General features: G+C 41.3%; 1 protein-coding gene across 1 annotated transcript in view; it reads right to left on the bottom strand.

Annotated features, from left to right (window-relative positions):
• Positions 1–6,076: 6,076 nt before the first annotated feature.
• The window catches only part of SPAG6 (sperm associated antigen 6), a 161,758-nt gene continuing 155,989 nt past the window's right edge, over positions 6,077–11,845 (bottom strand). The window contains exons 10-11 of the mRNA XM_056519273.1: positions 8,625–8,770; positions 6,077–6,344 (exon numbers count right to left, since the gene is read on the bottom strand). Coding sequence (XP_056375248.1) covers positions 6,275–6,344; positions 8,625–8,770 — 216 coding nt within the window. The 3' untranslated portion in view covers positions 6,077–6,274. The remainder of the gene's footprint in view (positions 6,345–8,624; positions 8,771–11,845) is intronic.

Raw genomic sequence — 11,845 nt, 5'->3', positions numbered from 1 at the left:
AATGGTCAGTTCACCTTTTCAGGTGATCAGGACTTGCAGATGTCAGAGAACAGATTCCAGAAGGTAGTAAACATCCACCATACTTTACTCGATTTGTGCCCACTGCCACTCCATCAGTTGGTGCATATTTTCTCGTGGAGTGAGAACATATCTCACAGCATGTTCCAGTTTATCCCAGCAGTCCTTGACAGCACCACCAGCCTGCAAAACTCCAGTGCACCCACCGGGTGAAGCTTTATCATGTTTAAACCAGATGTGGACCTGGCCATCCGTATGGTTCAGCAGGAACAGGACTCCTCACTCAGCCAAGGTTTCTTGACATCTTTCCTTGGCCCGTATGAGGCAATGTTTGCAAAGATGTGGAGTCGTTGTGATATCCATTGTCTGTCTTTGGATATTGAACCCTGGTCAACATAAAGAACATGGAAGGCTGTGAAAATCTGTCATACTTGCCCATTGTTGTACTGCTAGGTCAGTTGGCCAATTTGTTGCTGATATACCAAACATAGATGAACCACACATGGTTTGCTATGTGATCTTTTGTCAGTTGTAAGTCCATAATTCATTTAGTCTTGGTACAATTTTTTTAGCGTAGTTCAGGAACAGCCAACAAGTGTGGCTGTTTTAGAAAATCTGGTACTTACCTCCGGGCTTCAACAATCTGCCCACAGTTGACATCTCTAGAAGTCAGTAGTTCCTAATCCAGTGATCGTATATAATGCATCTTCCATGTATCAAAAATGTATGGGTACCCAAAATGTCCACAAAGAGACCCATGGTGAAGAGCTAGTCGCAGGGATGACTTTCTTTTGAAAACAAAGGTTGTCCATAGATGGGCAAAAGTGCACAAAATCATTTTTACGATCTACATTGAGGGTCTGCTTGTCTATTTCCACATGGTTACATTGAGGGTCTGTGTCGGTTTCTATTTTTGGTAACATTGAGGGTCTGTTTGTTTTTCCTAATTAGTAGAAATAAATTGACTTAAAAACTATAAAGTGTGAATCTATAGAGAGTAGAAGAAGCGGATGAAGTATTCTTCCCATACACAAAACAAACATTACAGACCTCATGGGGTCTGTGACAAATTTCAAATGTCTGTTTATTTAACAGCATCTAAATTTATACACACAAAAAGGGGCTTGTTTTTTTTTTACTGTGTTGTTATATGAGAATACTGAATATTATTTTGTGATTGGGGGAGGGGGGTATACACTTAACAACTGAAACGGTAGCTATGGCCATCCTAATAACTAGACATACATCTATAAATGCGTAAAAGAAGGTTATCACACAGGCCATCTTCATACCCAAAGTCCAGAAATTCTATTTGTAGTTGGGAGAGCACCAACCAAGACCCATGCCATGACTAGGTACCCAGGTCCTGGCGGTATAATAAAACTATGAATTCTCTGAAATGCCCAGTATCAGAGTAATGCTTAGTGTTCTGCCTTCATGCTGCCTGGAACAATGTTATACTGCCAGCAGTTTGGGAGGCATAAAACCAATGACAAGTTCACTGTAAAGCTGAGTAACCAGCTGTCTTCAGCACCTGTGCTGCTCTGGGCTAGTGTGAAAAACTTGGAGTGGCCCAAGAAGTGGAATGAAAGATCTCACTACCAAACTGCACTTCCTGAATCCTGGTTTCCACATATGACAGGTACACAGGGAAATATAATGGTCACTGACGACTATTCCTATCACCATTTCACAAGTGTTACACTACAAATTGAGGGCACAGAGTCGAAAGCAAATCATTTTCCCATCACCACCAAATCATGCCCCCCATAAACTAACCCACAACCCTTATTGAATGAGGCAAAAAAAAGTGTCTACAATTCATAATTAATATGGCACAAGCCATGTAATTCAATTTTTGGTGCAAATGACATCAGAATTTTGACATTTGCAATAGAAAATGTGACCCAATGTTTCAATCCCTATTCTAATGGCACTAATGGTAAAAAAACATAACTAATGAAAAAAAGATTGTCCTATGTAAACAGTCATGTCAGACTTTTGATCAGTTCCAAAATAGAGATATTTAAGTTGAACACAAAGATTTGGGCCAAAAGTAAAGACTGTTTGTCAAATGGGCAGATATGAAATATAGCGTAAAGGTAAAACACACACTGGATATTATCATTCCTGCTGCTGAAAGTATTGATTCTGATAATACTTTATTGGGAAATTGCCTTTGTAAGCAATAATGTAACATATATTGTCAGGTTCACCATGAGTGGGCCAACATTTTAGGTTTTTACGAATGGGCACTTCAGGTTGAATCTACAAGCCCTGTGTCCTGCCCTCACAAGTCCTCACTCTCTATTAGTAATAATTGCTATTTGCCTCACTGTATTTTTGCTGTACATTTTCCCATTCTGCCCAAAGTAACCTTAATTGAATTAACTTAAAAATGTGGTTAAAGTAATTGTCAGTGTACACAAATGGTCGGAGTAATCTCTGGGCCCAAGATTAGGTGAAAGCTAAATGGAGAGAGCTAATGGCAGCCCCAGCACTCGGGAAATGGCAAACACTGAAAAGGCATAATTGCTTGAAGAGTAAAAGGGGCCGCCACTGTGCTGCCTGCCTATTAGAGGTCTGAAAAGAGCAGGCGAGTTGTCCAGGGAACTTTAACATTTGTTAAGAGATGTCATGTGCGGCAGATGGAGGGGAAGTGCGGACAGACCGATAGAACTCACAGATACACACTATAAACGCTAAAAACTAACTATGACGTTATGGGGATAGTAACATTCTGGAGCAAAGAATGAAGCTACATATTAAAAGCATACAAAGACATAAAAACAAACCACATATTGGTTATACTACAGTGAAAAAGTGGGGGGCATCTATTTAATTGATAATGACATAATCTCCCCTTTTGTCTTCTTATGCCAGTACTAGTGCATGTGAAAAAGTAAGCTTGGCAATATGGCAGAAGGTTTGGGTTTTAGACAGCACTGTCTCTGGATGGGTGGTTGTCCAGACAAGCATACGCTAAAAATATACTGCTCTCCTTGTTTACAATCAGCGGGACTATCAGAAGCAGGCGCGCTGAACACATGGTGGATCATAAGTAACTATAAGTTTATGCATTCACATACTTCTGGCATACAATGAACTTAAATACAACAACATGTAGCAAGTAGATAAAGAGGTTGTACAGGATTAGAGAAACTTGACTAAAAAACACACAGAAATGGTTTCCTTTTGTTATGTGTATGGCTGAGCTATATAAGGATCCCTCAGCCCTAACTATAGTGAAAACTGCACTATTAGAAAAACATGGCAGCTTTCTTGCAAAAACAGTGCCACGCCTGTCCACAGACGGTGTCTGGTATTGCAGCTGAGAGCTCCAGAGATGGCTAGATCACTAATAGGGAGATAAATCAAATCATACTTGGCTTTTAGCTGATGGCTGTTTGCAAAGTTATAAAATCATGTTTTACTTCTTAGTTTAAAAGTTGTAGTGGCCATGCTGAGCTGCAGCATGCACAACTCCTACCTCCACTACCCCTTACTGCCTTGCATGATTAATGTACAGGGTTTGGCTTCCAGCACTGAGCCCTGTACATCAAACATGCAGGACAGGAAGGGGAGGGATAAGCTCTGCCTAGCCTCTAGGACTCTTGAGCTTAGAAGTAAAACATGATTTTATAACTTCGCAAACAGCCATCAGCTAAGAGAAAGGTATTATTTGTTTTATCTCCAAGTCTGTTGTTCACACTGGTGTGGTGCTGTGCGGCGTCCGTCGCTACCGCGGTGGCGTGTCTGCGGGGGGTGCGGCCCGGAGACTGGTTTGGGTGGCACTGGGGCCACTCTGCCAGTGGGTCGTTCCCCCTGTGGGCACTGGTGTCACGGCGATGGTGGGCGCCGCCCAGTGCTACGGCATTTTATGCTAGGGACATTAGGTGGCCTTGACGTGGCGAGTGGGCTTTGTACCTTTTGATCAAAACGTATATACTAACAACCTGTTAGTTTTTGAAATTATGCTGAGAAGCAATTAGATCATAATACAAAATTGTGGATGTGCGGCCATGTCTGTTTTTTCTACCAGGATTCACATTATCTCCTATGTCTACAGCTCGCCTATGTCTACAGCTCTAAGGCTGATCTGCCCCACCAAACCTGTAAACAGGTGTGGCACTATTTCTTGAACAAATCAGCCAACCACTTTTAATTAAAACCCATAATTGGGCTGTGGAATTCTAGCCATTCATATACCAAAAACACATCTTCGTGGCAGAAAAACACCATTTTTTTAAAATCAACTGGTGCCAGGAAGTTATACAGATTTGTAGTGGCCATGCTTTATTGCTTCTATAAAAATCTTAATCCTTCCAGTACTTATCAGCTGCTGTATGTTACAGAGGAAGTTGTGTCATTCTTTCCAGTCTGAACACAGTGCTTTCTGCTGCCACCTCTGTCCGTGTTGGGAACTGTCCAGAGTAAGAACAAATCCCCATAGCAAACCCCACCTGCTCTCTGCACAGATCCTGACACGGGGAGAGGTGTCAGCAGAGATCACTGTGGAAAGACTGGAAACATCTACACAACTGGACATACAGCAGCTCATAAGTACTGGAAGGATTAAGGTTTTTAAATAGAAGTAATTTACAACTATGTTTAACTTTCTGGCACCAGTTAATTAAAAAACATTTTTTTTTTTTTTTACCACTGAAGTACCCCTTTAAAGCATCTCAGTGTAACTCTTGTGAGATTTCCTTGTAAATATATTCCAAATATGAGGACTCATCGTGGATTTAGCCTACGCAGCACCTTGACCAAAAATGAAGGTGATCGAGGAAAGATCTCACACATAAAAAGACGTAAGTACAACCAAATGGGAATTTGCCGTAACAAATTGCACGCTAACAGATCCATCAAAAACAGTATACAGCTACATATAGACTGCATAAGGGTGCATGCACACCACATTTTTGCAATACAGTTCCCGTATCAGGTTTTTTATGAAAAACGTGTGTACAAATTTCAACCCGTATACGGTTTGAAAAATGATGTCCGGTTGCATCCGTTTTTTCACTCCATTTTAAATAAAGTTTCACTGGTTTGATTGAAATTCCATGAAAAAAAAACTCTGCAAAGTCAAAAACTGTATGGTGGAAACTGGATGGAACCATACGCGCATACGGTTCTGTACGGTTCCCATTGACTTCCATGTTAAAAAAACTAAATGTATTTGGTTTAATACAGTTTTTCACCCGAACCAAAAAACGTGGCAGACTACGGTTTTGGGTATGGGTAAAAAAAAATGGACAAAACCGTATAAGGCGCAAAATGGACTAAACTGGATGATGCGTTTGACAGACCGCCGCAGCACAGTCTCCCGACAGGATATCCAGACCAGTACCCCAGGAAGTGTTAGGGGACCTGAGGAGGGCATTAGTGAATGCCGAAACTCGTTGTCCCCATTATCATAATAAAAAATATTTGTTGTTCTGTGCTGCTCATGTCTTTCCTGTTGTCCAACAATCTGTGCAGTGCCTCCCAAACCGTTTTTTTATTCTACTTACCTCCTTCAATAAAACAAGCATCTGTGCCTGTGTAGACAATGTAGGTGCAGCGGCGCAATGTGGAGCACTGCAGCCCCCTTAGAACTTTGGTTCCCTTGAACATCTGGATTCAGATCCCCACAATTACACGTTAGTACCATTTCCTTCCCCAACTGCGGGTCTACTTTCCAAAACGGAGATCATCATGGAGCCCTGACTATAATTTGGGTCTCTAGCCCCCCCCCCCCATCAGGCCAAGGCTTGCGGCTGTAATACACATGGACAGCAAAAATGTGGCCAAATTTAGCTGGTCTGAAACTGGCCTAAAGCTAAGACTTTACTGCATGACTTCATTTTCACAAGTTACCAATCCCAGTATCCAGTTAACTTGTACTACCAGAGCCAGTCGACAGATACAGATGTATAGACCAGAAGTAATGGGTAGATTTCTGCCTCATTGACTGACTCTGAATTACCAATGAAAACTAGTTACTCTTATTTCCTTGTTAATCTCAAGTGTCTTCATAAAAAGAAAAGAACATGGTAAAAATAAGTCTGGTCTTTCAATATTTGATTTATTTTTTATGGCTGCCTTTGACTGGAATGTAATTGTGCGGCCTTCAGACAAGACTCCGTTAAGATGGTTAGTGAGTCTTTAATTTTTGTTTACAGCGCAGTATAAAATATTTATGGCGTCCCAAACAAATAGATTTTAAATGTAGGTAATAAAATAAAGTATTTAAATATAAATAGCAAACTCATGAAATGAGAGGCTGGTAATGGTCCACTCTTTCCAGCAGCGTCTGGGAATATCCGGGAGAGTAATATCTGAAATACAAACAAAAATGGGAAATGAAAGCTCAAAAATAAGAAAAGAACAAATAGTAAATTAATGGACAAGTTACTGAACAAGTTAAAATTTACTTAAACATAAAATGATTTTTGTTGCAGTATTGGTGCACTGAGCACTCTGGAAGCAAAGCTGTGCACACTAAGTCTGTAAGGCAGCCCATAAAGTTCCTATTGTTCTGTATTGTGGATCCCTAAGTGCCTCATGTGCCAATGTATGCAGCCTCTATAAATTACTATCATCTCCACTAGCAGCTATACTTCCAGGGGTGAATACCTCCGTAATACAGCATGCAGCATTAAAGGGGTTATCCAGGAAAAAACTTTTCTTTTTTTATATATCAACCGGCTCAAAAAGTTAAACAGATTTGTAAATTACTTCTATTAAAAAATATTAATCCTTTCAGTACTTATGAGCTTCTGAAGTTGAGTTGTTCTTTTCTGTCTAAGTGCTCTCTGATGACACGTGTCTCGGGAACCGCCCAGTTTAGAAGAGGTTTGCTATGGGGATTTGCTTCTAAACTGGGCGGTTCCAGAGACACGTCATCAGAGAGCACTTAGACAGAAAAGAACAACCTTAACTTCAGAAGCTCATAAGTACTGAAAGGATTAAGATTTTTTAATAGAAGTAATTTACAAATCTGTTTAACTTTCTGGAGCCAGTTGATATATATATATAAAAAAAAAAATGTTTCTTCCTCGATAACCCCTTTAAGTCACTAATATTAGTAATAGTGACCACATTGCGAGGAGACACTTGTTCCTGAATTCTGGACAAATAAAAAGCCTTCTGAGCTGCAGTCCCCACAATTTGTTTCTATGGACTGCACTGATATATAATAAACAGTATATCGGTATATAAATCTGAACTGATCACATAATAGTTCAGGCAACAAAAACTGCATTCAGGAAGATACACCAACATCGTGTTATTGTAAATATATTATTTAGATATTAAAAAAAAATAAAAAATAAACAAAACAACATAACAAGGTGTTAACAGTGGTACAGACAGAGCAGAGCAACAAAAACAAAAATATATCCCCTGCTGGTGTGTCTTTATGACCGTGTTCCTTAACCTGTGCATCTCCAGCCATTGCAAAACTACCCCTCCCATCATGCCATGACATACATTTTTTGTAGTTTTGCAACAGCCAGTGAGCCACAGGTTGTGGACCATTACTTTACTGCATACCTCCCTTCAATCCTAGTACAGTAAGGGGAGCTTGTACCTCTCACTCCTCAACCCATATCTTGTAGCACAACCAGATGGCTGTGACTCCCTCATTCCCATTTTGTACAGAGCAATATTACTCAACCTGTCTGTTGAGGCACAATGGAGTTGTGGTTTTGCAACAGCTGGAGAGCCATAGTTTGAGGAACACTGCTGTACAGCTTCAGAGGCAATAGAAAAGCGGAATAGGGCTTCCTACTCTCATAGGCCCTTTAGAAGCTACATGGATTCCCTTTATCGTTACTGCATTGTTCTTTAATAATATCTAAGCAGTGTCACAGAATACCATACACAGCAGTGGTCTTCAACCTGCGGACCTCCAGATGTAGCACAACTACAACTCCCAGCATGCCCGGACAGCCGTTGGCTGTCCGGGCATGCTGGGAGTTGTAGTTTTGCAACATCTGGCGGTCCGCAGGTTGGAGACCACTGGTATACAGTATAAGCAATATCTTATTTGGGCTTTCCATGTATGCTGCATAGACTCCGTATACAATATTAAGCTGCCTTGCGATCTTTCAGGGAGGAAATATACAGCATAGTGATGGATCCTTTAAGCATAATATTTGCTTGGCTGCAATTTGCACATTTCATATTGATACTAAGGGTAGGGTCGCACGTGCCATATTTGCTACCTATTTTTCTACCCATTAAAGTCAATAGGTGGCAAAAAATGCAGCTGATTTTGCTACCCATTGACTTCAATGGGTAGGAAAATAGGCAGCAGCAAAATACAGCACGTGCGACACTACCCTTAAGATATGTTTGATGTGCATTTAAAAATGGCTGATAATAGGGAACAATAGACTGAATTCCACTGATCAGAAGCTTACTGTACTGTAGCTCAGTGCTGAAAACGTATCTGTTACTAGTGTGTTTCTTTTTCATAACCTATACTTCTATATTCTCCCAGGAGTCACTTTTTGCATTATGACTTCTAATAGTGTCTACAATCATTTACAATCTCGGCTGAGGTATCTGCCATGCTGTCAATGCACAGAGAGGAAAGCTTCCTATTTCCTTACTTGACAATCTCCTCGGGGTAACAATTATTGATAGTGTTGATGTATTCTTGGAGGGGGGAGCCGGGATCTGCGGAGATCTCTTGAATCTTCTTAAGCCCACCACTTGTTACAAAGAGCCGCCTTGCTTTGCTGTCATGCGGAAGGACCTGTTAATGAATAGCAAGAAAAATCTTAACATTGTAAGCAACAATACTGGCAGGCGCTATCTGGGGTCTAATTTCAGGGTGTCATTGCATACCGCTCCGGATTAGAGCTTGGAAATGTCAACACATTTATAAACATCTTGATCCATTTCTGAATGATCAGAAAGGAGACCCTGAGGCTTCCGGGCCTCTATGGTTCAGAGACATGAAAATACAGTAAAATGACACGAGAGGCTGCCGATGTAGAACGAGCTGTAATAAAGTAGCGGCAATGTCATCACATCAAAACAGCTGTTGAGACCTCACCTAGTTATCATGTCATGTTGTGTAGGCCACATTGTTAGGGAGGTACAGAATGGAGACTGTGCAGATGAAAGGAGGCAGAAGAGTGCAGACATAAAGAACCTGCTGAACAAAAGCTGAAAGAAAATGAAAGGAGAGATAGAAAACATCAGAAAGGAGAGTGGAAAAAAAAGTGAGTAGGCTGCAGCAAGAAGAGACAAATGATAAAGAAGTACAAACAGTATATACAGATATGGGAAATCACTTAGGAGAGGATGAGGCAAAGGATAATAGTGATAGGAAACTGAGGGCATTGTGTCGGTGTTTATACAAGATAATGCACCCCCCCCCCCAACACACACACACACACCGCTGTAAATAATAAGAATATTACCAGTTACCAAGGAGCTCAGAGACCAGTGGAAAACATGGAGCCTCTGGCAGAGTACATTTATACTGGGAAACCCATGGTGGGTTTTAATATACATAGAATGTGTCGGCAGATAAGAACCATTTGGCCCATCTAGTCTGCCCAATGATCTGAATCCTATCAATAGTCCCTGACCCTATCTTATATGAAGGATTGCCTTATATCTATCCCTATCTTATATGAAGGATAACCTTATGTCTATCCCTATCTTATATGAAGGATAGCCTTATATCTATCCCTATCTTATATGAAGGATAGCCTTATATCTATCCCTATCTTATATGAAGGATAGCCTTATGTCTATCCCTATCTTATATGAAGGATAGCCTTATATCTATCCCTATCTTATATGAAGGATAGCCTTATATCTATCCCTATCTTATATGAAGGATAGCCTTATACCTATCCCTATCTTATAAGAAGGATATACTTATGCTTATCCCATGCATGTTTAAACTCCTTCACTGTATTTGCAGCCACCACTTCTGCAGGAAGGCTATTCCATGCATCCACTACTCTCTCAGTAAAGTAATACTTCCTCATGTTACTTTTAACCTTTGCCCCTCTAATTTAAAACGATGACCTCTTGTGGTAGTTTTTCTTCTTTGAAATCTCCTCTCCTCCTTTACCGTGTTGATTCCCCTTATGTATTTAAAAGTCTCTATCATATCCCCTCTGTCTCTTCTTTCTTCTATACATGTTAAGGTCCTTTACCCTTTCCTGGTAAGTTTTATCCTGCAATCCATGTACTAGTTTAGTATCTTCTCTGAACTCTCTTTAGAGTATCTATATCCTTTTGGAGATACGGCCTCCAGTACTGCACACAATACCTTATAATGGCCAATTCACACTATAGAATTCCCACAAGGAAATTCACCTTGCAGCAGACTCGCATTGATCATAAAGGGATTCTGCAGCTCAGTTCACCCTATGGAACTTCCGACCTGGAATTGGATTCCAGGAAGATTTAAGAAAGAAGCCTAGGTACTGTGCTGCAGTGAATGGGATGGCGTGTAGTGTTTGCAACAGATTGCCACCGACATTAATGGAGTACTCCGGCGCTAAGACATCTTATCGCCTATCCAAAGGATAGGGGATAAGATGCCTGATCGCGGGGGTCCTGCCGCTGGGGACCGCCGTGATCTTCCATGCCACACCCCATTATTATCAGCCCCCGGAGCGTGCTCGCGATTACTGGCGATCACAGGTGTCACGCCCCCTTCCATAGGCTTGCATTGAGGGGGCGGAGCGTGACGTCACACAGGGGCGGAGCTGTGACGTTACTATGCTCCGTCCCCGTGATCACCAGCACGCTCCGGGGGCTGATTCTAACGGGGTGCGGCGTGGAAGATCACGGGGTTCCCCAGCGGCGGGATCCCCGTGATCAGGCATCTTATCCCCTATCCTTTGGATAAGGGATAAGAGGTCTTAGCGCCGGAGTACCCTTTAAGACTCCTAAAAGCTGCTGTAAGCTGCATCCGCCCTGAATTTCCTTGTAGAATTTTCCTAGTGTGGACGTGGCCCAACTGTTCTCCATTTATTGATAGGAAACATATTAATAGGCTTCAAACAGAGAGGCATCGGAGATGTTCATTATGATGTTCTGCAGCAGCTAAGAAAGTATGATATACAGTATACTGAAATTGTTAAAAGACTGAAGAAGTATTTACAACAAATCAATGACAAATCACATTATTTCCAGTATCCTAGAGATCCAGAGTCCCAAAGATCATAAAGGAATCCCCTTCATAGTCTTTCCTTGCACAGCAGGGTACAACCACCCATCGTGCAGAGGAACTGCAGCAAAGCTCTATTCAATGTGGCCAGCTGACGGATCCAATGTACAAAACAGTGTTTCCCAACCAGGGTGCCTCCAGCTGTTGCAAAACTACAACTCCCAGCATGCTCGGACAGCCGTTGGCGAGGGGGGCATGGCGTTACATTACGTCTCTAGTCTCAAAAACTTCCGGTTTCTGAGCCTGGAAATGCAACTCTGCACATAATGCGGATGCTGCAGGGAGATTGCGGGGGGTCCCAGCGGCGGGCCCCCCGTGATCAGACAACTTATCCTCTATCCTTTGGATAGGGGATAAAATGTCTAAAGCTGGAATACCCCTTTAAGAGTGATAAAATGGGCACATCTATTATTTTTTTTTTTCTGTTTTCTTTTCTGTAGAATTTCTATAATGTATGGCAATGTTATTTGTTTTTAGCCATGGATAAGAACTATAGGTCTGAAACGCATTGGATTTGACCGATGATTAGTTTCTTGTCGTAATTAATGAAGCTTCTTCTTTCTGTATAGTTCTAGTGTAAAAAAAAAATAAAAAAAAATAAAAAATAATAATAGGGCCTAATGTAGCACG

The sequence above is a fragment of the Hyla sarda genome, chromosome 5 (genome assembly GCF_029499605.1).
Source record: "Hyla sarda isolate aHylSar1 chromosome 5, aHylSar1.hap1, whole genome shotgun sequence".
Taxonomy (NCBI): Eukaryota; Metazoa; Chordata; class Amphibia; order Anura; family Hylidae; genus Hyla; species Hyla sarda.
The sequence above is the reverse complement of the archived record's forward strand: the minus strand, read 5'-3'. Positions and strand labels throughout refer to the sequence as shown.